The 27,437-nt window shown below is 41.2% G+C and overlaps 1 protein-coding gene across 2 annotated transcripts in view; it reads right to left on the bottom strand.

Annotated features, from left to right (window-relative positions):
- Positions 1 to 27,437, bottom strand: part of LOC135488372 (uncharacterized) — a 149,449-nt gene that overhangs the window by 117,377 nt on the left and 4,635 nt on the right. Inside the window, exons 2-4 of one of the 2 annotated variants that reach the window (XM_064772964.1) lie at positions 10,063 to 10,136; positions 7,900 to 7,998; positions 7,037 to 7,105 (exon numbers count right to left, since the gene is read on the bottom strand). In XM_064772964.1, coding sequence (XP_064629034.1) covers positions 7,037 to 7,105; positions 7,900 to 7,998; positions 10,063 to 10,136 — 242 coding nt within the window. The remainder of the gene's footprint in view (positions 1 to 7,036; positions 7,106 to 7,899; positions 7,999 to 10,062; positions 10,137 to 27,437) is intronic. The other variant, XM_064772972.1, reaches the window with a different exon arrangement.

Below are 27,437 nucleotides of genomic sequence, written 5' to 3'. Positions count from 1 at the left end.
GTTAATTTACCCTTAGAATAATAAAGATGTATGCTCAAGAACAAACTGTCATGACTTAGGCAATAAAGATCTGACATTTAAAGGCAAATTTAATGAAGGAGTATTTGACATAAAAAAGATAGGCATAGAAGTTTTTGATTGGTTGTTCATTGGCATTGCTGGCTGTCATTTCACTTTTGCCCTTTAATGTGGCAAATTTTGGCTTTGAAATATGCACAAAAGGGATGATTCTAACATACATGACATACCTTGGTCACAAAATGCTGGCTCTGGTCCAACTGTCAAAGGAAAAAATGTTTCATTGGCAACATTGGCAATGGCATGATGACTTGTGGCAGTAGCAGCAGGGGGAGGAATAGTAAACGCACAAGCTGCAGACTCCGAGCCTCCTTTAATTCCCTCCCAGCTTGGGTCAGCCTTGAATATATCAGCTATGGTCTCTGACACCATATCCAGTGCGACAGCTGGGCAACCTCCCGTCTTCTTCTCTTCTTTCTTGGACTTGGCCTGTTGGGATTTGGCCTTAGCCTTCAACTGGCGCCACTTCTCTTTCACCTCATCTGAGGTTCTCTTGCAAATGCCAACAGCATTGACACTGGTGGCTATCTTTGTCCACAACTCATTTTTCCTATCATTCTCGGTCATGTTACGGAACTTGGATGTCATTATCGACGCATTCTGCCTCACCATTTGAGTCAGAATTGCTACTTCCCTGGCTGTAAAATTGGGCTTCTTGGATTTCTTTGTCATCATCTTGAATTTTTTTACAGGAAGTAGATCAATTCCAAATGAAACGGCCAAGGGCCATTGTGCTCACCGTATAGATATTTGGTGCTTTGGAATTCATCCAGATTAAGAAACATTGTACATGTATAGTATATAGGTCAAACCAAAGCCGGTATGGCATGTGATGTATCGTTGCTTGGAGTAAGTACCATAAGAATATCATCAGAAAAAGTCACTAATAAACGAGATATTGCACTTTTTACCCTTTAGTTTTGGCCTCCTGGTGGCCAAGTTGAGTACCAGATCAGATCGAAATTCGCTGTCCAAGGTAACATGACGTAGGGAGTCATATGTACCAAATTTCAAGTTCATAGCTTTAGCGGTTAAGAAACCTGCCATAGTTACAATCAAACGACCAATTTACGCCATTTGACCTCTGTGACCTTGAAAAGCAGGTCAAATCAAAAACTCATATGATATGTGATGTATCCTTGCTAGGAGAACCTACCATAAAAATGTTATTGAAAAGGAATCACTAATAAGCGAGATATCACACTTTCTAGGTTTTCACTTTTGGCCCCCTGGTGGCCAAGTCGAGAATCAGACTGGACTGAAATCAGGGTCAGAGGTCAGCTGACCTAGGGGGTCCTCTGTACAAAGTCTCAAGTTCATAGCCTTAGGGGTTAACAAACGTTCCACAGTTATGCTCAAATGCCCAATTTACGCCATTTGACCTCTGTGATCTTGACAGGTACGTCAAATCAAAAATCCATATCATATGTGATGTATCCTTGCTAGGAGTATCTACCATAAATTTATTACCAAAAGCTAATCAGTAATAAGCGAGATATGGCACTATTCAAATTTTTGGTTTTGACCCCCTGGTGGCCAAGTTCAGAATCAGACCGGACCGAAAATCAGTGTCACAGGTCATCTGACCTAGGGGGTCATGTGTACCAAGTTTAAAGTTCATAGCTTTAGTGGTTAAGAAACGTGCCATATTTACACACAAACGGCCAATTCACACCATTTGACCTCTGTGACCTTGAAAAGTACGCCACATCGACCTGATTTTTTGTCAACATGTAGAGCTAAGTAACAGGTATCTACATATCAAATTTAAAGACTATAGGACGAATAAAGACAAAACGTGCCACTATTGGTTAAATTTTAGAGTTTGACCTCTGTGACCTTGACAAGTACGTCAAATCAAAAACCCGTATGATATGTGATGTATCCTTGCTAGGGGTACCCACCATAAAAATTTTAGCAAAAACAAATCTGTAATAAACGATTTATCGCACTTTTTAAGTTTTTGGTTTTAGCCCCCTGGTGGCCAGGCGAAGAATCAGGCCGGACCGAAATTCGCTGCCAGAGGTCATGTGACCTAGGCTATAATGTGTACAAAGTTTCAAGTTCATAGCCCAAGCGGTTAAGAAACGTGCCACACAGGATACGGACGACGACGACGACGACGACGACACAGGGCTATGGTATAGACTCCCCTGACGGTGAGCCAAAAATTTGCAATGAATTATGGGATTTTTTTTTCTGAACAGAAGATAGCATGTTGTTAACTAGCCGTTACCAAAAATGCTTAAAATTTTGCTTCAAACAACAAAATATTTACGGTTTGTTTGGTAACGGCATGTTACTGGATTTAACATGCGTTACTGGTAACGGCATGTTAAAATAAACTTTTTTTCTAACAACCGGGCCCAGGTCTCAAGCTGTGATAAATCATAGCTTTGACAAATATTTTGGATGAATATTTACTGAGTTATGAACTTGATTTCTTCAGCAACATGCAGCCATGACTTTTCTCATGCACACCTGCTTACCACGCAGTTATACTAATGCACCATCTTTAGAATGTTTTTGGCGGGAAGGAACTATATCATTATATATAGCGTCGTCTGCTTTGACATCCAGCCACTGCGAAGTAAATGCATGTCCATCATGTAGTTTTACAATGTCTTTTGCTTGATGTGTTGAACAAGAATTTTAAATAACAGTTCAGAAGGTGAAAACATATATATCATTGGGAGGGGACCTTTTGGCTGACTTCAAAATATCATCAAACCATGATATCGTTAAATATGCAGCTCATATTTCTAAAAACCTGCAGCTTATTAAAAAATATTTACATCATTTTTATTTGTTTGTGTCCCAGACAGAAGACTCTTTCCAATGAAATATAGTACGAGAAGTAATTCCTTCCCACTAAAAAGATATTTTCTTAAATATCAGCAACGATTTGGTAAATTTTCCTGACCGCATGGTCTATCTCAGTAGATTTTGTCACATTGTTGCATTGGGTGGCTATTTGTAGCACTGTTAGGCAGGTCAGTTATGTCCAAAAATAGCACAGCATGGCTCTTTAACCCACTACGTTGACGAGTCTCACATGGGCCAGCAGTTATTTGAACTCTCATTGTTAAAATCTTTCCATTTGGGAGAAGACAATTAACTGAAAGTAAGTTTTTGCTTATTCATTGGCCCTGAACTGGGGTGCGGCAGGGTGGGTTACAGCCCTCAAGTATACAGTTTGATGACAGTAGCACATTAGAGACTCATGATTCCCAATGATTTGCACAGGCGAACTATACTACGATATCGAAAATCATTGGGCAGACGTCGGAGAAAGGCTGCAGAGTATCAATTTTATTGTGAAACAAGATTTTTAAATTTTTTCCTCTGACCAAAAACTTCATCCAGAAATGCTCATGATTGTCAAAAATAGCAAAGAAATAGTTTTGATTTTTATTCAACCTCCCCCAGAAAAAAACTCTTGAAAAAATCTGAGAGCCAAACAATAAAAAAAGCGGGAATCGGTTTTACCAGACATATCAACAAGTAAGTATTTTAAAAGTTTTTCTACTTGATAAATGTATCATCATAAAGGAAGAAACATAAAGTTCTCACTAAGAATGTGGCAATTGGGGTGTTGCCTTCAGATAACTGTAAAGCAATCAGTCATAATATGACTTACTTACGGTACTCATGTCTTTTCAGATCTTCGCTTTTTTGAACTAAGATTAAGAATAAAATATATCGATTTCATCTGATAAGTACGTCTTGATAAATTTGCCTTCAAAGATACGCGGTTGGGTCAAGATTTGTATATTTTCAAATGAATGAGCACTCTGTGACTAGTCTCAGGTTTTCGTTTCTTATATTTGGCACCAGATGGCACACATTACAACCTCGACTTCATTGCCAATCATTACCTGAAATAAGGTTCTTAACTCTTTGAGACCGTTGAACGGTATAAGTCGTTTGGGTAAATCAGGCACCAGTAATGTTGAACGACCTATGCCGTTTGCATACATTACTTTCTACACACTGTTTAGCTGTGCTCAGCACTGTCTGGAATCGATCCGAGAGACATCTACAGTCATTCTAGATTACTAAAAGCTGTGTTCCAATATTTTTTCTCACTATGGGCGGGTGATGGTTGGGTGTATATGGTGGTGATAGCTAGCAGACGATTTTCTGTCAAAACATCCCATGAAAACGAGGCATTTTCAGTCAAAGCGAGGCATTTTCTGTTGTCTGCTAACGGGAAAAAAAGAAATTTGCACTGGATTATTTTGAAGACGAAAATGTTATTACCCTCTTAATCGAAAAAAGTGTTAAATGGATTCTATATGCAGCAGCTAGATAGGAAAGATAAAGTTATCCAAAGTCGCCAATTGGGGTCTTTTCCAGCTCTCCCTACACAGTGCGGAGGACGGTGTCAAGGGCAGCGTCAAATAGGCCTCGGGCAACCAACACGAGGTAGTCTTTCAGTTCCTGTTGAGGTCTAATCATACATCACAGGCACCATAATCTATACATTTCTGGGTTCGTATGAATCCAGAGAAGAACTCTACAGCATTTTCATTGCATTTAATTCATAAGAGCACCGATAGATGGCGCCACCTTTGACATCACTTGGATCCTGAAAATGGTAAATAATTGACCAAAAAATGGCATGATGTGTGCAATCTTCAAACGGGCATCAGTCAGTTCAAAATAAATGATTTGGGAATGACATAACCACCGACAGATAGCCAAATGCATCTAGTTTGTTTATTTGATGTGAAAACATGGGGTCATCCCGGCTATTTTTTCGCTATATGGCCTAGAATTTGGACGAGCATAATTGACACTCGCACTACTACGCCCAACCTCGCGTGGCAGATGGAAGGTATGTTACATATTGAGCCCAAACTGGGGATTGAGACCCACTTCAAATGGCACAGATGCTAGGCTCATAAAATCGCCAAAGATCGCTCTGCACATGGCAATTAAGACCAGGGCGTCAGAGTAAATAGTATTTGGAACAGGGTGAACCCATTCATGAACATGGAAACGGCCTGCGTCCTAAGAACTACATTTCTCTTGGGGGGGACAAAACGGACCCCGTCACCACTGTGTAGTGCCACCTTAAATCAAATCTTTTGAAGTGCAGGTTGAGACAAACTAGCCCTGTAGATGCATGGCCACAACCAGAAACAGTCCGGACCTTTACATCAATTCCTTTAAGAGTAGGTTGGTTGTGACAAACTAGTGTCCACAATTTAATAAAAAACATTCACCACAAACCTCAAGCAAATTGACGGAGTATGAGTTGAAAAATTTGGAAAGACACGATGATTTTGAGGTACCTTGAACTAAATTAAATGAAAAGGCCAGAGGCCATTGTGCTCGCGGTATAGATATTTGATGGTTAGGAATTCACCCTGGTTAACTCTTTCAGTGCCAAGATCGTACGTGTACGCCATAAATTTTTAAGGTATTTTAGTTCCTCCAGACGACACCAGATGTCCCCAGCTACTGAAATGTGTTAGACATGGTTTCTCTGGCCTGGGGCTTCCAAATTGAATAATTTTTTCGACTAAGAGGATGGGGTGGGTACTGCCACCCCTCATTTTAGGTGAAAAATTGTGAAAAATCAGACAAAAATACCACTCCCTTAAAAAATGAAATGGCCAGGGGCCATTGTGCTCGCCGTATAGATATTTGGTGGTTAGGATTTCATCCTGGTTATGAAACATGCTACGTACATGTATAGTATATAGGTCAAACTTAGGTCAGGATGACATGTGATGTATCCTTGTTTAGAGTACCTACCATAAAATATCACTGAAAACAAGTCACTTATAAGCATGATATTGTACCTTTTTTAGTTTTGGCCCCCTGGTGGCCAAGTTGAGAATCAGATTGGACCGAAATTCAGTGTCAGAGATGATATGATTAAGGGAGTCACATGAAGCAAACTAACTTGAAGGTCAGTGTCAGAGGTCACCTGACCTGGGGGGTTATGTGTACAAAGTTCCAAATTCATAGGCCTAGCGGTTAAGAAACGTACCACTGTTTTTGAAACAGGATACAGACGACGACAGACGACAATGACATCGACGACGGACGTACACTGGGTTGTTGTATAGACTCCCCTTTGGTGAGCCAAAAATGAAAATATTCCCAATTTGCCCCTACTTTATACTTATTACAGCTGTTTTAGTGAAACTAGTATTATAGGGGTGAGTAAAACCCAAACTTCAAAGAAATTGAACCAGTAGTTTGCGCTCCAGACCTGAAAATGATGCGATATTTAATGATGTAACATTTACAAATAGAAGGTAGGAGTACTACTCCCCCTCGATAACATGCTGGTCTATCACAGGTGAACTTCCCCGGCAAGCTTGGTACCTACATTTACTCCGGGGTAAAGAAAAGTAAGTATGGTTTAGTGCCTTGCCCAAGGACACAAAGATGAAACAGTACTGATCTGTTCGAGTGTCGAACTTACGACCTCCTTGTTATAAGCCTGGCGCTCTAACCACTCTGCCACTGATCCCCCATTGCATGTATTGAACATATCTGAGCTTGGCAGGTTGAGACAGACTGTTGAATCATTTCACTATGGCTGCCTTTTGTGAAATATGACGACATCACTTTCTTCTATTATCTCCTGGTGTCATCTAGGCTCATCTTATGAGTGACATGCGACTGGTTTTGCTAGAACGGGTCACATATCATCGACTATCATAAGGTTTACAACAGAGAAGAAATCTGCTCATGTTCCAAAACTTGATGATGCTGATCTAACAGCGAACATGGTGAAATGGCGGCCCAGGCATTTACATGAATGGGATAATCTAATTAATGGTTAGTATGTTGGGTTTTTTTATTCTGAATCAGATACTGACTTTCATCTACTTTGAAGTTTAAAGGGCAAAGGTTTTGTACTTCTGGTGACTCAGATCAGACTCGTGGGCAGTATTCTTCTATTTCTTATTCTGACAGTCAATGAATACTTTACCTGGCAAGTTCTGTGGTAGATTCATTTGAAATGGAAACATGTAACAGTCGATGGCCATGGGATTCCCATCTGCAAATAAAGTAATGAGTACATATTACTTTACACTGCACTTTGTCTACAGAAAGGCAGCTGTGCCTGGTTTGTTCAGGTTCAAATGAAAAGGTCTTTAATGCCGTAACTTGGAAATAATGATGACGTTTGGTCATCTTACAGACACATTAACCCTTTAACTGGCAATCGTCTGCTCATACATGCCATATACACCCTCACTATATAGCTTACATGTCGACCCGCCATGACAAAATGAGTCGCATGTCGCTCTGAGCTTGACAGGTTGAGACAGACTGGTTATTCATTTCACTATTGTCTGCCTTTTGAGCATAACATCTGAGCATATCAATTTCTTCTATTATGTCCTGGTGTCATTTTAGGCTCATCTTCTAACTCTGTGCGACATGCGACTCATTTTGCCGTGGTGGGTCACATATTGCTTACAATTACATCGTGGCCTAATCATGCATTTCGTCCCCAGATTTTCAACTTCACTAACGCGGCCACCCTGGTAACATGACCATTCAACCTCAGTCCCATGAGTGGTCATGTTACCAGGGTTCCACTGTATGTTTAGTTATATGGGTCTTACTCTTAAACACACCGAGTTGAAAAAAATTCCGTACCCTATGGTCATTTTACGGGCTCACGGTCCAAATAAACTTGCCGTTTAAGTAAAGGGAGAACAACCAACAGAAATGAACGTAACCTACTGAGAACGGCAGGTCACAGCGACCTAAATATTTATCAACTTGTTCAGAGTTGTCTTATTCTAAGGCCAAATTTTAAAACAAGATTTGAAGACTCATTACCTTCTGATCTATAAACATGAATATTGTCACAATCAATCCATTTCTTTTTGTGTACATTTGCATATTTGTCAACATCAGGTATCGAAAGAAACACATCATCTGAAATAGAGATCAGGAAATGAAAGGACATTGTGCTCACAAAGGCCAACAAGAGAAAAGTGAATGGAAAACTTAAATTCCTTACTTTATTACCACAGGTGGAATTATGTCAAAATTGTAGAAGCACACAAAAAGCACAGCATTTATGCTTGTTTTAGATGAATCTATACTAAGTCACTTACTAAGTGAAGAATTTGTGAGATAGGTCTGCACAAAATTTTCAACCTTGACCTACTATTACTAAGACCTGAGTCCTGATGCATTGACCTAGACATAATTACATGTGTAGACAGACAAGAAACCTATTCTAGCAAACTAACTGTAACGACTCAAACAAATTGACGACTCATGGATGGCTTGAAAACCTCCTTTACCCAATTTAGTGTAACGTCAGCCTTTCTACCAACTTGGCCTAGGTGGCCTGATAGTAAGACAAAATTCAAGATTCAAGGACAAACAAGGATGAAATGTGCCCTCAAAATTTAGACTTTGGCCTTTGTGACCCTAAAATGTAAATGTAGGTCAAATCAAAAGTATCCACAGTACAATTTTAACCCTTTGACGACTGATGCGCCGTACGACGAGCATGATGTCACTGTGCTTTGCGCCTGATATCACCGCACGACAAGCAACTGCACCACTACAACATACATGTACTTCGTTCCGCCTGTGTCAGATTTTGGGTTTTACAACTACCTAATGGGATTCCCCAAACAGGAAGCTCTCACATTTCTATTCAGTGTAACTGGATTGGACCTCAATGGCTAATTTAATTACAAAGTAATTAGTTGTCACTGTCTTCACATTTTGTCAAAATGGCATCTTTGTTTGAAGTAAAAAAAAGACGTTTTTGGAAGGAACAGTGGTTTTCATCGTAAAATACAGGAAAGGAAACTTTCAGTCATTGTAAAAGGGTGTCGGTCAAGCGATGTTTCTCTGATTTATGGTGTGCCGTAAAGTTCGGTTCTGGGACCCATTCTGTTTACGGTATACTTTACCACTTGGAGATGTAATGCGCGAGTCCGAGGAACCATTTCAATTCTATGTAGACGATAACCAACTTCTAAATTTCATGCAATATGGTAATGCTGTGAAGAGTCTTGAAGTGGTATCTCAGACCGAAACTTGCATTTGTGTTGTCAAGCACTGGCTTGTGGAGAATAAACTTGTCTTAAACACCCCCAAAACTGATATGATGAACATTCGATGAACGCATGAACATGCAATCTCATATCAAAAATGTGTGCAAGGCCGCCAATGCTTCTTTGTACAAGATGGGATGCATTAGGAAATACTTGGATCAACCGTGCACTGAACGACTTGTTGGCGCTCGCGTAACATCTATAGGCTTGACTACAACAACGGTCTGCCGATAAAGACTATCGGACCACTCCAGCGTATTCAAAGCCAGGCTGCGAGACTTGTTGGCAAAACGCGTTATTACGATCATATTCGATCAAAAATCTGTATATGTACATGTATGTATGTTTTGGGGGAAATAATAATGACTCTGGTAATGTTTTATTCCTGCTATGTACACTGACAATATACTCGGTTCAGGTGAAAAGGGACAATATGTTGGAGGTCTGAGGGGTTTTGGGGGAGGGGTCAATTCGAACTCAAAGCCATGGTATTTTTAAAAACTTCAAGAAAAATGCTATAAAAAAGTTCTTGGATCTAGGGAATTGTATCGATGCTTCTCCTCCTAAAATAAGTTTGAAGATTAGTGATTGCTATGTATTAGGTATCAAAAAGGTCTTCAGGTTCGAAAGGAGTTATTATGAAAATACCTTCAGTCCTCAAAGGGTTAAAGATCACTATCAGGATTTATGATATCAATAAAATAAGGTAATCTCAGATGACCACCAACACTTCAAGTTATACTGTCATAGTCATCAATGCACCATGTTCGAAGTTTTGAGACTCAATCAGCCAATGGTCAGCAAACGTCCGGTAACACCATTGTTGACAGACACATTATGCTCATGATGTGATGAGATGAATGGCATGAATTTACCCATGGACGTACCAAATGATGGAAAATAAGAATGTACAACCTCTTACATTTTTCAATTCCTAAGAAATGAAGTCGGACACCATATGCAGATGTTGGTGTTGCAATCTTGAGATAAATAACTCTGAAAGTGAAATTGAAATTTTAAAATATATTAACCCTTTCACTGCCGATTGATTTTTTTGTTCTGCAACTGGCTCTGCCGGTTGAATTTTCCATATTTTTCAAATTTCGACCATGGTTCTTATAAACCTAATTTATGAGAAATCCATTGGAGACAGAGTGAAATAATGTATATAAAAAATGTTCAGTATGACCTACTCCTCATTTTAAAAATATGAAAAAGTAGTTCATGACCAATTTGCATGACGCCATCTTGAATATATAATGAGGAAAAAAAATTGTTGGTCAAATTCTATTGTATTGAATAAAACTGTTATGTAACAACCAAGAATACAACTTTTTTACATCAATTCTAGTCCCTTGCAATCTTCTAACACAATCCAAGCATTGTGTATGCCTTAATATTCTTTTAAATATGTGATTTACTTGATATAAGTGTGTCGAAAATGCTAATATTTCACATCGCGAAAATTTTCGCCATTTCAACCTCAATTTACTCAATAAAGTTGCATTGTTCGAAATACGGAAGTTAGTTTCGTTTTGAAGCGTGTTCACTTCTCTACCACGCCATCTATTGTATTTTGCACAAACTCGATCAGCAAGCTCATAATCGACGGTCTTCTGAGGTAGGGTAAAATGTCGCACAGCGGCGACATCGGCACAGCGAGTAAGGATTAGCGTTGTGCCGAGCGGCGACATCGGCAGTGAAAGGGTTAAAGAGAATTGACATACATACGTGTTTATAAATAATGGAAGGACATGGCATGTATTTTGTCATAGCATGTAGTTGCCTGTTTTGGGGTGCATCAAGCATGCATCCATTTCAAGGCAATAAAATAAGAAAACTGCAAGAGTGGCTGATCCGAGTCACTAGATCGTACAAGATGATTTTCTCTGGCCTGAAAACTCAAGACAGGTGCGATCTGGATGACGAGGATAGGCCACGAGTGCAGTTTTTTTATTGATCATATACCACACATACCCAGATCTAACAATTTATGCCGTGTATAGTGAATTTTGATTAGCTGTTAATTGCCCTGAACAATAATCAAACAACAACAAGATGACATTGTAAATGTCTGATGGTTCCCGATGTGCTGAATGTTGAAATAAAGTTCTGTTGACACTAGTTTTAATTCGAATTGAATTTAAACCTTAATTCGTATTAAGTGTTCACACTGAAAACGGTGTGGCACGATGCGGAACCGTTTTATCGACATCAGTTTTTGATTCGAATAGACCATATCAGGGTAACAGGTGGCACCACATGACGGCAGAAAAGACGTCTCCAAATTGTTTTCAACGTTATTTCTCTAATGACGTGGCATACTGATCGCATTGTCCGCAGCTGCTTTACTACAGTCAGGTGATGCCACCTTTTACCCTGATAAAGTCTAATAGAATAGTCTATATCACTCCGCTAGAGGCCGTGGACGTATGCTACTAGATGGCGACACATGACAGGACAAAAAGGAGAATCTGGCGGGCTTCTAATGGTTTTAACGAAGGATTACAGGTTGCAGATAAGACTTGTTATGGTCATGAACCATGAAAAAAACACTCGTGGAAATGCATGAAAAGAGAGATTAAGTTTTCTTCCGATATTATTGACGACTTGCGATTCTGGCTCCATGTTATGCTGATGTCAGGTCGACCTTGCGACGGGCACAGATCAGGCGCCGACGGACATTTTTGGATCACTCTGCGTCTGACCCACGAAGTCGTGGAAGAAATCAGTCGGCGATTCGGTTAGACATGACAAGACTTGCGCCTCACTATGGCACAGATCAGTTACCGATGGAAAAGATCACGAATCGCAAGAGTTCATCATGTTTTGCGCCCCGACGGATCATGTTTCCGACGGGGCTTACGAAATCTTGCAATTGTGCTGAAGGTGTTCCATTGTAGTCAACCAATGAACCAGGAGCATAGGCCGATCCATGCCACTGGCCAAATAGCTGCCGAACAATGTGCAAGTCACATGACAGCCAGAACTTGACGATGCAAGTCGCAGTCGACCCGACAGCGTTTACGCTTGAATGTGTGGTGATGCGGCATGTTCCACGATGTGCACGCAGACATTCATTTTCCGACATGACGTACCGTAATTTCCTCACTTGATGCCGATTCCGTGGTGTAGCGTGCCATCGGAAGGTCGACCGGACATCAGCATTAGCCGCTCCAGAATGCTCTTGATAGTGTCGCAATGAGGAATCGGCGAACTAATCCGACAGAGGCGCTGACGCACAACTGGTGTTGACACTAGAGGCACTCGCGTCGCTCCTTCAGTGATTACCAGTTGAATGGGCGAGGATCTTATGGTTTTGATCGACTACCTGGGTCACATATGAGCAAATTTACCTTCAATTATTGCGCAGATCTGTTAAGAGTGAACTAAAAAATCTTTCTGTTTATCCTATTCCCTCATAATTTAAGAATGTGACACTTTTAATCCAGGTTTACTCTGCGAACTTGGAAGTTTGGAAGGTGCTTTTTGACCCACGGCACCTTGACGTTATCCTGTCGTCACGGTCTTCAAACCATGTTGTGATGACGTCGGACTGTGACGTGCTTTGCAATGACGCAAAAGGAGCTCATGAGTACTGTTGGACTGAGCGCCTCTAGTGGCAACACCGTAGTTGTTCCTCAGCGCCACGGCGTGGCACGCCGGTTTCTCATTTTGGTATCGAAACGTCACATCAGTCTTAGCCCGCACAGCCTGCGTACTAATGCATCCGCATTTACGCCTGCTGTCGCCCTCTGAAAAACCGGAACCACTGGTAGGAATTCCTACCAGTGGTTCCGGGTGCGCACAACATTTCTGAGCAGACATCTCCCGTCTCGTGACTCTCCGCTCGTTGCGACATGCATGACGACGCGTTACGCGAGTTACGTCTCGAGTGTTGAATACGTCTGACATCGTGACGGAGGGCGAACGAGGTCAGGACGTCGACGGTGGAGCGTCATAACAGTGGCTCGTCAAATCAGAGTGCGTATCGTTTTAGCCAATCACGGCTCAGACGGGGAGCGCGACAGCAGTCGTATTTGAGGTACGATGATACGACTGCCCCGGCGGTCTACATCAGTCTGTGCAGGCTGCTGTGTCACACACGTCTTCATAGCGTCACGCGCATGGTGCTGTGCCACGCACATGTTTTCATAGCGTCACGTTGTCAGATGACGTAGTCGCGAAGAAAACCGCGTCAAACGTGACGTCAGCTTGAAGGGCATTGTCCCGCCGTCAGGTTCTGCAGTCTTTTGGAGTGATAGAGTCTATTGGAATCGGGATGCGGATAGTCCAATAGACCGATTTTAAATTGCCCGAAACAGCCACGATCTGCGCATATCCGGCGTCTTCTGCACAACCACAGCCTCCTTCTGAGAAAATGACGCGACGGAACGCGACGTAATTTGGCTTTAACAGTGACTGTGATAACGTCATGCACCCAGAAAACAAGGCTCAGTGCCGCGTCACGACGACATAATTCACCGCGTGCCAAACGAGGAAGAGGCTCTGGTTGACAGAAGCCCGTATGTGCGCGAAAATGCCAATTTGAAATCGGTCTATACGCATCCACTGCGCGGAGCAACGGACCTAGCAATAACCTAGGGTAGACCTTGTTTCCAAACTTCTAACTTGAATAGGGACAGAGATATTCGCATCTGAAAAGTGTGACAGACAAAATCTCACATCTCAAAACGTCAATTTCACCATGATCCCCGTGTCGTAAGTTGACAATGATGGGCTCATTAGATTGCTAGTGTCCACAAACCTAGGGGTAGGAACTGTTTCTAGACCTCTAACCCTCATTTTAACTGAGCTGTGACAGTCATAAGACTGGACAGACACACACACACACAGACACACAGACACACAGACACACAGACACACAGACACACACACACACAGACAGACACCATGACCAAACACAATATGGTTCCTGTTCTGAAAGAACCAGGAACCATAATTAAACTGAATGCACTCAATGATCGGTTTGCAATTTGTTGTAAATGAAAAGGCCAGCGGCCATTGTACTCACAGGTATTTAGGTAACGACTTAATTGACAATGAATGTTTCTTGAGATATGACCGAGGAAGACTCTGAGGTACTACTAGTATCAAATCAGACTGAACTTAGGCCAACCTTACCTTTGGGATAATGTGCAACAAATATGAACTTAATTGTCATTGAAGTTAAGAAACATGCCATAGTTAGCCATGTAAGGTTTAAAGGGTAAGTAGATGAGAGCCACACTGCTTTTTATTACTGTAGTCATGCAAGCAATTAAAACGACCCAGAAGTATTAAGGTAGCAGGAAGGGGTGGGCGTTTGTGGTTTCTGAGTGTGAGGGGTGGTGTCTGCTGACTGTGCTTTAAGGCCGCGTATCCATAGGATATGCCCTTGTGTAGTGTGGCGTTATGGCGTAACAGCCTTGTGACCTGGCACTATGCCCTGCGTCTCCATTGGATATTCCCTTTTGGTCATGTAGGCCTGTGTAGTCCTCATTTCGCAGCGGTCAATCGGTACGGATGGAGGTGCGAGAAGAAAGGTAGGCGTTTATCCGCACACTGTCATTATTTCAGAAGACAATTTCTTATGAATATTGAAAATGAAAATACAAGTAACTTGTATTTTCACTTGCAACATCAAATTGACATGTACATGTATATAAAACTTGACTTTTAAGCAACAAATTACAGGTTGATCATGAAAATTGACAGAAATGATGAGGAGGCGAACGACGAGGATGCTTCGCATCCTACAATGAACTCAAGGACCTCGTTCTACCAAGACTGGAATCTACAGATTCTAACTGGCGCAAGAGTAGTTCCGTTGATGAACCTCTTGAATTAATTTCGCCTCAGACATTGCTTCCGTGTTCTTCACTCGCAAAAGAATGGACATGTTCAATCCCAATATGGGCCTATATTCCCAATCCACAGTGCGAAGGTTCATTGTGCGTGTGGCGCGCCAGGCGGTAAAAAGGGAATGTTGTGCAGGGCACGGAACAGCCTATGGATACGCAGCCTAAGAGAGACTAGGCATGATGCCAGTCTCTCTTAAAGCACAGTCTAAAGCACAGTCAACAGATGTGGTTTCAGTATTAGGTCTTTCATTGTAGCAATGCGAAAATGTAAGCAATTTTAGTTAGGTCCGTCATAACATAGAGTGACTCAACCACTTTGTTGATTACAGCGGCCGCTTCAGCGCCACTACGCAGGGCCTAATGGTATTAGGCTTAGTAGCTTCGCGCGATATGCACCATTCTGGGAAAACTTAATGTGGAAGTTTACTCATTAGCATAATCTATTCTTATCTCCAGCTCGAGGTAATCTTGCACAGTGTTTCTTCGACCCAGATACATTGTAGTGGAAAACGTCTAGGTCTAGTACAATGACCGCCTGGCTTGCGTCCGACTAATAATTGAAGAAGGTCTGACTGCGCGAGACAACTGTGATAAAAATGAAACGGCCAGGGGCCATTGTGCTCACCGTACATTGTACATGTATAGTTTTTAGGTCAAACCAAAGTCAGTATGACATGTGACATGTGTGATGTATCGTTGCTTGGAGTAAGTACCATAAGAATATCATCAAAAACCAGTCACTAATAAACGAGATATTGCACTTTTTACCTATTTCAGTTTTGGCCTCCTGGTGGCCAAGTTGAGTACCAGATCAGATCGAAATTCGGTGTCCGCGGTTACATGACGTAGGGAGTCATGTGTACCAAATTTCAAGTTCATAGCTTTAGTCGTGGTTAAGAAACGTGCCATAGTTACATTGAAACGACCAATTTACACCATTTGACCTCTGTGACCTTGAAAAGCAGGTCAAATCAAAAAGTCATATGATATGTGATGTATCCTTGCTAGGAGAACCTACCATAAATATGTTATTGAAAACGAATCACTAAAAATGGGCAGAGACATGTATTCATCCACGACCGGAAGTGTGGCACAGTCACATAGAGCTTATCAAAATGTCAAGTTGTGGTAAATACATGGCTGGGATGGACCAAAGTGGAATTAATTCTCAATCTGTGGTTGATTGTTTAATCTACAGAGTCAGGCCATCACAGAAATATCCTTTTTGATAATATATTTAAGAACATGTGGTCTCACTGGTCAGTTTAGAACTTGTATTTTGACAGGGCCATATCAATGCGCCAGTGACGTTTTGATGGATATGGTGTACGGCAATCTTTTTTTCTCAGGCAATCGGTATTGGAATGTTTTTAACTTTATTATGCTATTGGCAAAGGGTTCTTCTTGACACATATAAAATTTTGTGCAGATTGATTGGTCCAAGGTGTACTTTTTTTACCAAAACTTATGCACAACAATGTACACGTAATGTACACAGGTTTTAATAGAGGGCTCTGGCCAAATGGGGGGATTTTTTTTCTTTTCATTTTTCACAGGCTGATAAACAGGCAAAATCGTTCTTCGCCAGCCGCCCTCGCTCCAGGCTCAGGATCCTGCAGGGTTGGTTCAAAACCTGGCAGTGGCAATGGCACAGGCACAGAACAATACAAAGTTTCAATGATAATGTTTTCAAAGTGAATCTGGTGGTCAGCACTCAGTTGAATCGATTCAAAGTGTGAACAAAACAGAGCATAGTATTAGTAAGGGTCCGTTCATAACATGACTCTGGCACTGGCAAGGGCAGTGGACGGCACTGACACTGGCACTTTGTTTTTGGGCTGATAGTGATATAAATGGCAACAATTTTACTGATTCTTTTCATCACCTATGCCCATGTTTGTCAGACCAAACCTACTTTTCTCAAATATGATCCACTGAGGTTGTAATAGTAGGCCTAACACAATATGTCTAGGACTACTGGGTCATAAATTGTAAAAAAGACAACCTACACCATTGTTCACTTTTTGCCACCTACTGGCCAGGTTGAGAATCAGGCCAGACTGAAATTCAGTGTTAGAGGTCACATGAACTACAGCGTCAAGTGTACTGAATTTCAAGTTAAAAGCTTTAGCCGTTAAGAAATGAGACATGGTTACACTCCTAAACGCAAATTTACGCCATTTGACCTCAGTGACCTTGAAAAGAACGTAATATCGACCTTAAGTTTGTCAAAACGTACAAATGCCTAATAGGTGTCTTCATACCACATTTAAAGACTGCACAACAAATAATGACAAAACGTGCCACTATCGGTGAGAATTTGAGAGTTTGACCTCTGTGTCCTTGACAAGTAGGTCAAATCAAAAACCCGTACGATATATGATGTATCCTTGCTAGGGGTACCCACCATAAAAATTTTAGCAAAAACCAATCAGTGATAAACGATTTATCGCACTTTTTAAGTTTTTGGTTTTGGCCCCTGGTGGCCAGGTGAAGAATCAGACCATACCGAAATTCGCTGCCAGAGGTCATGTGACCTAGGTCAAAATGTGTACAAAGTTTCAAGTTCATAGCACAAGCGGTTACGAAATGTGCCACACAGGATACGGACGACGACGGTCGACGACGGACACAGGGCTCCCCTGACGGTGAGCCAATGACCATTGCAGAGACTCTGTGACGTAGGTATATACTTTTTACAATTAAAAATACTCTCAAAAGACGATAAGGAATGATTATTTATTAACATTTCCTGAACTATATACCTTCTAATTATCACTTTACATATATAGGTTAGGTCGCGTGCTTTTCTTTCCTCGTGACAATATATACAGCAAAATAGTTACAACCCCATAATCGCGCTATAAGTCCATAATGAGATCACGGTGACCCGTTATAAATGTTTCGCCAGCTTCACTATTTTGCCACTAAGCGGCGTGTTGGTTCCTTGCGTCCAGAAACTTCTGACCGGATATCATGTCGCATATGTGTTTTATGAGCCCATTTAAGTTAGGGCAGGCTGAGCATTCCCGCAAAAAAACTGCACTGGTCCATGGAGGCCGCTATTTACATTGTATGACATCACAAAATTGTATGTTACGTCATATCGACCTCTATTGCGCCAAGGTACGTAAATTTTGCAAGTGCCCGACCCGTCGGCGACACGAGGACATCCTTGGATTTTACATGGTATGACGTCATTTTCCAAAATTGGCCGACGTCTGTTTTTGGGGCCGAGATATTTGCCCCTTGAAGAGCCGATTTAAATCCCTGATATAGGTCATGTGGCAATATTTTGGCACGGACATTTGGTCAGTTATGATATATCGAGTTAATATCTCACGGGTAAACTGTATTTCAAATGATTTTAAAGGCTTTCTACTTACATGACTTACTCTTTAAGTCAAATGGCATGTTCAACAATATTGGAACGGTACACCTCTGCATCACGGAAATGTCCATTCAGTCCCAATTTTTTCATTTCCTTAAACCAAAACCTTTGTAGGGCAGACACCTGTCTACCAAGTGTGGACATGGAAATGGTGGCTTTTTGGTCCAACCACCTCCCAATTGCGGACAATACGCAAAAACAATGGCTTCCCAAGGACGGTAGTCGATTAGGCCAGAGTCTTTCAAATAAAGAGTCAGGTCACGGCAAGTTTCCTTTGATCCCACAGTTCTCTCGGGCAATTAACTGGAAGCCATGATGAAGCCCTTTTTAAATCAGCTACAAACTGAGCTGAGGTGCAAAACAATGATGGAACGACCAAAATTCAACGAAAAATATTTACTCTGCTCATGAGGTACACATATGATTTATCGGGTTACAAAATACATACAAATTATATTGATGAGAACGATAACAAAATTTAGGTAGATGTGTTGATTAGCTGCTAATTGCCAAACATAACAATGATCAAACCACAATTAAGCTGCATGCACTCTCATCTGTTTGCCATTTTTTTAAAAATGAAACGGCCAGGGGCCATTGTGCTCACCGTATACATCTTTTAGTAGGCAGGATCATGCTTAGTTTAGAGGTGAATATGGTGAACACAATCAGGCATGAAGACTTTTTTAGATGTGTATTGATGTCAAGAAATAAGACAGGGCAGTATATATAAGTTTATGATCCAACCAATAATTGTCTATGACATCAACAAGATCAATATCGTGTGATTGCTAAGAGTCCCTGCAATAAAAAATTCATCGAAAAAAAGTCATTAATAAGCAGATATTGCACGTCCTACTTTTTCAGTTTTGACCCCCTGGTGGCCAAATCAAGAATCAGATCAGGCCAAAATTCGGTGTCAGAGATTATCTGATGTAGGGGGTTGGTTACATGTACCAACTTTCAAGTTCATAGCTTCAGCAGTTAAGAAACGTGCCATAGTTACACTCTAATGGCCAATTTACGCCATTTGACCTCTGTGACCTAGAAAAGGAGGTCAAATCCAAAAATCGTAGGACATGTGGTGTATCATTGCTAGAAGTCCCTGCCATAAAAATTTTATCGAAAACTATTCACTCAAATAAGCAAGATATTGCACTTCTTCCTTTTTCCATTATGGCCCCCTGGTGGCCAAATAAAGAATCAGATCAGGCCGAAATTCGGCATCGAATGTTTTCTGATGTAGGGGGTTATATGCACCAAGTTTCAAGTTCATAGCTTTACTGGTTAAGAAACGTGCCATAGTTTACACTCTAACGGCCAATTTACGCCATATGACCTCTGTGACCTTGAAAAGTAGGTCAAATTGAAAACCCGTAAGACATGTGATGTATTCTTCCTAAGAGTACCTACCATAAAAATTTTATCGAAAACAAGTCACTTGTAAGTGAGATATCACACTTTTTAGATATCCACTTTTGGCCCCCTGGTGGCAAAGTTGAAAATCAGATCAAACTGAAATTCAGCACCAGAGGCTATGTGATATAGGGGGTTATATGTACTAAGTTTCAAGTTCATAGCTTTAGTGGTTAAGAAACGTGCCATAGTTTACACTCCCTACGGCCAATTTAAGCCATATGACCTCTGTGAACTTGAAAAGTAGGTCAAATCAAAAACCCGTATGATATAAGATGTATTCCGAAAGATGCGCATTGGGACAGAGCTCCCTCGTGTCACTGTCAAGCGTTGAGGCAAGCCAATTCCATACAACTGGAACTTGAATTCTATGTTCAATTCTTCGAACAGCTGAACATAGCCATTACAAACTCTCCGTTCTAACATGTCTAAGCAAACGCTAACTTTAAATTCACCGATTGCTATAAAACTATTAAGATAGTGTCAAAGACAACATTGATATGAAAAGCAATATATTTCGTCTTTTACCTCTGGACAGTTTTGAGAAGTAGTGATTGCCCTGGTTTGAGAATAAATTTCAGAATGCGTTTTTCTATTCAACATTATCACATATTTTGGTTGTTTGCAGTTACCCCTTTCCCTGCCAAACTCGAAAGAAATGGTTAGTTCTCTGTTATAACACCAGATGTCATCCCGGTACTGTACCAGGAAAGGGTTTGATGTGTGAGGCTTCCATGCAAACGTTCATCTGCTCATTCTGCGCATGCAATTTGTGACTTCATCAAGTGAAACTGACGGGGGAAATACATACGATAGCCCACATTACTGCAAAACCTGCAAAGTACCCCTCTGCAATGGTGACCGTTTCAATGACTACCATGGAAAAAAGCAGTACAACTGATATATGGAGGTGAAAGAGTAAGCTGAGACAAAGAAAATAAACCAGGTTTCAAGGATGTCTCCTTTTTAGCTCACCTCTTAGCAGAGGTGAGCTTATCCCATACCGTGGCGTCCGTCGTCGTCGTCGTCGTCGTCGTCGTCCGTCGTCCGTTAGCAGGGCACGTTTCGTAACTGTTAGAGATATTGAGTTGAAACTTGGTACACATGTACCCTTATGTAATGACACCTGGGAGACCAAGTTTCGGTCCAATTCGTTTCATGGTTTGGCCACCAGGGGGACAAACGTTAAAAGTGAAAATATGCAATATCTCCCTTAATAGTAGTCGGGAAATTTTGAAAAAAATATGGTAGGTACTTCTAGCAAAGGTGCATCATATATCCTCCGGGTTTTTGATTTGACCTCCTTTTCAAGGTCACAGAGGTCAAATGGTGTAAATTAGCCGTTAGGATGTAACGATGGCACGTTTCTAAACTGCAATGACTATTGATACCAAATTTGGTACACATTTACCCCTTAGTCAGGTGATCTCAGGGACCGAAGTTTGGTCCAATATGATTCACCACTTGACCACCAGGGGGCAAAATCCAAAAACCTTAAAAATGTGATTATTCCTTAACTTCTTGCCCGATTGCCACCAATTTGATATCATGGGTACATCTAACCACCATGCAGTATATGTCACACAGGTTTTTAATTTGACCTTCTTGTCAAGGTCACAGAGGTCAAATGGCGTAAATTCGCCGTCAGGCCGTAACTATGGCACGTTTCTTAACTGCAATGACTATTGATCACAAATTAAGTACACATGTACCCCTTGGTCAGGTGATCTCAGGTACTGAAGTTTGGTGCGATCTGATTTGCCGTTTGGCCTCCAGGGAGGGGGCCAAATCCTAAATTCTTCAAAATGCCATTATTCCTAGTAATGACTTGCCCGATTGGCACCAATTTTATATCATAGGTACATCTAATTCTAACAACCATTCAATGTGTCACCCGGGTCTTCTTTGATTTGACCTACTTTTCAAGGTCACAGAGGTCGAATGTACTGTAAATTGGCCATTTTGGGGAAATTGTAATTGCTTGGACCTACATCAAACCTAACACTACATGACACAAGACCATGCTCTTTGTCCATCTTTCCTCCACATGAGGTGAGCACAATGGCCCTGGCCATTTCATTTTTTCTAGAAATTATTGAAAATCTGGTAAAAATTGTGAAATCGTGGCAAACTTGGGGATATAAATAGCCGTGGCAGGGAGCGTTAGGTCTCATGGGGAGTTTCTTTTGTATTCATGCGCAGCCAATCCGTAACCGTAGTTCCTAAAAAATCATTGATATTTTGGTCCTCACATTATGCCAGTGACAGTGTTGATTTAGCATGTTTTGGCAAAGACATGTTTTTTTTGAGTTTCTGAAACCTGGAGCGCTACTCAATAGGCGGCTAACATGAAACTACGCATTTTACTGTTGTTGCCGAGGTATGTGTACACTGAACTTGGGATGTGCGTCGGCCCCATGTTGAAATGCCATTCAGTGCCAATTGGTGCGTTTTTCGCTGATTTGTGCAAAATTCAAAATATCTCAAAAGTTCAATGGTTGACCCTCGATCTTTTTTATTTTTGTGTAGCGTAAGCAACTGTCTTTCACGGGAGAATGATCACTGTAAGAATTATCCAGGAAGAAATATATAATATTTGGGGTTTTCTGTGATTGTCCGGCCAATTGGCAATATTGCCATTTGGGATGGTGAACAGAGCTAGGAGCAAATGCGACGCTTATGATTTATCTAAAGTAATATAATGCCTGATTTAACATCCTGCAGAATCAGGGGAATCGGGTGTTTCCAGTGATATACGACACAAATGGGTTGTCCTCATGCACTCACATTGGAAATGCATTTTAAAATAGATGTTACGGCCTGTTAATGGGGCACGTCATCGTCGCGTACAATCAGGAAAAACTCCCTAACGAGACCTTATTAAGTATGTTGTCGATTCGTAATTGACTATCTAAGGGTATCACTTGTTGTCATCTAATGGGATATTCATATCTTGTCAATTTTGTTTGACCAAAAAGAGTTTTATAGCAGATTTGATTTCGCGTTCTCTGTAAAAAACGAAAAAAATCTGAAAAAAAATGCAAAATGTCTCTACTTTTATGCCGTGGTCAAACGTTAGAAATCAGAGGATTTTACCCCAAAATGAAGGTACATGTAGCTATACACATGAAACTAACACTCCTTCTAGTCACTACAAGCCTTAAAATGAAATGGCCAGGGCCATTGTGCTCACCTGTCGATATGAAAGGGAGAGTATGAGGAAGAACTTGTCATTGATAGGGGTTAATCAAGCAATAGTTGTGGGATGGTGTGGTTTGTCTTGAAATAGTGGAGTTAGTCGTATTGTTTTCCGCGTGCGCATGTTACTGACGTTGGAATAAGTGAATCGTTATTTGTGGGAGAAGCTGAGAGATGTTTTCTGGCCAATTAAGACGGGTTTACATGTGTCTTAGCTATTCAGTGACTATTGAAAATTAACAGCGCATTTACATTTTGTAAAACCTGCTGTCATTGGCCGAAATTTCAAATGAATGGGATGTACCTGTGGAATTGCGTGTGAATACGCTATCTTGAAAGGAGTATTTATCCTCGGCTTGCAATAAGAGAGAAATGTTGAAAAATATGATACAAGAACAATTGAAGCAAGGAATGCACAGTACCGGTATAGAATATGATGTACTGAGTAACTAGGTAGCAGTTTGTATTCATTTTTGAGACAATACAGCCCTATAGTCTGATTCACTGTAAATGTCACTGGCCTTTTGGGCCGCTGCGCAAAAACTACTTGGCTGATTTCTTCAAAGTTTGGTTTTTCTTGAATCTAATTTCGGGACCCAAGAGGATTTTCATATTTCAGTAACCATGGTTACGAAATAATTTTTTTTAATGTATTGGTGTACATTGACGTAGTAAAGTTGACAATTTTTTTTCTTCATAATTTGCAAATCTCTAACCTGGAAATTGTGTTGGGTCCCGAAATTAGATTCAAGAATGAAATGGCCAGGGCCATTGTGCTCACCTCATGTGGAGGAAAGATAGATAAAGAGCATGGTATTGTGTCATGTAGTGTTAGGTTTGATGTAGATCCAAGCAATTACAATTTCCCCAAAATGGCCAATTTACAGTTCATTCGACCTATGTGACCTTGAAAAGTAGGTCAAATCAAAGAAGACCCGGGTGACACATTGAATGGTTGTTAGAACTAGATGTACCTATGATATAAAATTGGTGCCAATCGGGCAAGTCATTACTAGAAATAATGGCATTTTGAAGAATTTAGGATTTGGCCCCCTCCCTGGAGGCCAAACGACAAATCAGATCGCACCAAACTTCGGTACCTGCGATCACCTGACCAAGGGGTACATGTGTACTTAATTTGTGATCAATAGTCATTGCAGTTAAGAAACGTGCCATAGTTACGGCCTGACGGCGAATTTACGCCATTTGACCTCTGTGACCTTGACAAGAAGGTCAAATTAAAAACCTGTGTGACATATACTGTATGGTGGTTAGATGTACCCATGATATCAAATTGGTCGCAATCGGGCAAGAAGTTAAGGAATAATCACATTTTTAAGGTTTTTGGATTTTGCCACCTGGTGGTCAAGTGGTGAATCATATTGGACCAAACTTCGGTCCCTGAGATCACCTGACTAAGGGGTAAATGTGTACCAAATTTGGTATCAATAGTCATTGCAGTTTAGAAACGTGCCATCGTTACATCCTAATGGCCAATTTACACCATTTGACCTCTGTGACCTTGAAAAGGAGGTCAAATCAAAAACCCGGATGATATATGATGCACCTTTGCTAGAAGTACTTACCACATTTTTTTCAAAATTTCCCGACTACTATTAAGGGAGATATTGCATATTTTCACTTTTAACGTTTTGCCCCCTGGTGGCCAAACCATGAAACGAATCGGACCGAAACTTGGTCTCCAAGGTGTCATTACATAAGGGTACATGTGTACCAAGTTTCAACTCAATAGCTCTAACAGTTACGAAACGTGCCCTGCTAACGGACGACGGACGACGACGGACGACGACGACGGACGACGGACGCCACGGTATGGGATAAGCTCACCTCTGCTAAGAGGTGAGCTAAAAACCAAACTTTGAAGAAATCGGCCCAATAGTTTTTGCACAGCGACCCAAAAGGGCAGTCAGTGACATTTACTTATGAATCCGACTATAGCCTAGGCCTAACTATAAAAGCACTGATGACAGCTGCGCTACACTTTCATCATTATCATCATCTACTTCAGTCAACCAGCTCAGATGACCTTTCTTGGGGCAGTGATCGGTAACGGTGAACTCCTTCCGACCCAACAGGCAAATGTTTACATTCGTGTCTCCGTGTATCATGGATTCATGTGTATACTAACACCGTTATTGTGTTGACACACTGACTGACTCCGACTGTGTACATTTCTACAGCGACGAAAAACGATCACAAAAATGGTTCTTTTTAAGCACTCTTGACATGTTTACAAAAATTAAAGCAAGTGTTTTTAGTAGAGGTTCACCTAATGAGTAGCGTCTGGGTGATTATAAACCATTAACTTGTGTTTAAAAGCCCACATTGTAACGAAAGGTTCCCGCTTGACGCTAATCTCCAATGACGTCAGCCGCCATTTTGCCATACTCTCGGAACTTTGGGATCGTCAAATGCAATGGAAATCACATAATTTCTGACACACACTGCTACAATTCATCATTTTATTGTTCTTTCATAGTATTATTACGCCACCCCGATTCGCAAGGCAGCTTGTACCAACTGGCTCTGCATTGACTATCCCCATTCCAAGCCGAAGAACAGTGTGACAAGTTTCTCATTTTACCTTCCAATCACAGTCAAAATTTTCTAAAACAACCGGCAATGAGGACAAACTAATAATCTCAAACCAATCACAAGAATGTAATCAACACATACGACCTCATCCGAAGAGCGGATGATTAAGTTTTAGCATTGATTCAAGGTGATTTAATTCCTTCTTCGTCTCGCTTCAAATTCATAAAATGGCTGTCTTCCATACTTGTAGTATGCAGATCTAGTGGCGCAGTACAACACTGCGCATCTGGGATACCCCGACGGATTGCCTCGAACCGCGAAATTCAAAACTGCTGGCAATGTGCCAACTGACATTTTTGCACAATACCGCCACCTAGTGATATGAAACGAAATTAATCTATTTAATATCGAAACCTCTATATCAGGCCAACCTCTAAAACTTCATTTCAAACTTCAATCTGCTGGAATAAAGAAAATGGGCTTTTTTAACCTCGACCTACTTATACCTGAATAGTAGGTCACACTGACCTAAATCTGTGTCAACATGTAGAGATGCCCAATAGGTGTCTACATATCAAATTTAGAGAGTCTATGACCAATAGCAAAATGAAATGGCCAGGGCCATTGTGCTCACCTCATGTGGAGGAAAGATGGATAAAGAGCATGGTATTGTGTCATGTAGTGTTAGGTTTGATGTAGGTCCAAGCAATTACAATTTCCCCAAAATGGCCAATTTACAGTACATTCGACCTATGTGACCTTGAAAAGTAGGTCAAATCAAAGAAGACCCGGGTGACACATTGAATGGTTGTTAGAACTAGATGTACCTATGATATAAAATTGGTGCCAATCGGGCAAGTCATTACTAGAAATAATGGCATTTTGAAGAATTTAGGATTTGGCCCCCTCCCTGGAGGCCAAACGGCAAATCAGATCGCACCAAACTTCGGTACCTGCGATCACCTGACCAAGGGGTACATGTGTACTTAATTTGTGATCAATAGTCATTGCAGTTAAGAAACGTGCCATAGTTACGGCCTGACGGCGAATTTACGCCATTTGACCTGTGTGACCTTGACAAGAAGGTCAAATTAAAAACCTGTGTGACATATACTGTATGGTGGTTAGATGTACCCATGATATCAAATTGGTGGCAATTGGGCGAGAAGTTAAGGAATAATCGCATTTTTAAGGTTTTTGGATTTTGCCCCCTGGTGGTCAAGTGGTGAATCATATTGGACCAAACTTCGGTCCCTGAAATCACCTGACTAAGGGGTAAATGTGTACCAAATTTGGTATCAATAGTCATTGCAGTTTAGAAACGTGCCATCGTTACATCCTAACGGCCAATTTACACCATTTGACCTCTGTGACCTTGAAAAGGAGGTCAAATCAAAAACCCGGAGAATATATGATGCACCTTTGCTAGAAGTACCTACCATATTTTTTTCAAAATTTCCCGACTACTATTAAGGGAGATATTGCATATTTTCACTTTTAACGTTTGGCCCCCTGGTGGCCAAACCATGAAACGAATCGGACCGAAACTTAGTCTCCAAGGTGTCATTACATAAGGGTACATGTGTACCAAGTTTCAACTCAATAGCTCTAACAGTTACGAAACGTGCCCTGCTAACGGACGACGGACGACGACGACGACGACGACGACGACGACGACGACGACGACGACGACGACGACGACCGACGACGGACGCCACGGTATGGGATAAGCTCACCTCTGCTAAGAGGTGAGCTAAAAACGTGCCATGATCAAAGAAATTTTAGAGTTCGACCTCTGTGACCTTGAAATGAAGGTCAAATCAAAAACCTGTGTGATATGTGATGTACCTTTTCCACCATAAAATTTTCATC

Source organism: Lineus longissimus, chromosome 1, assembly GCF_910592395.1.
Source record: "Lineus longissimus chromosome 1, tnLinLong1.2, whole genome shotgun sequence".
Lineage (NCBI taxonomy): Eukaryota > Metazoa > Nemertea > Pilidiophora > Heteronemertea > Lineidae > Lineus > Lineus longissimus.
This window is presented reverse-complemented; position numbering and strand designations above follow the sequence as displayed.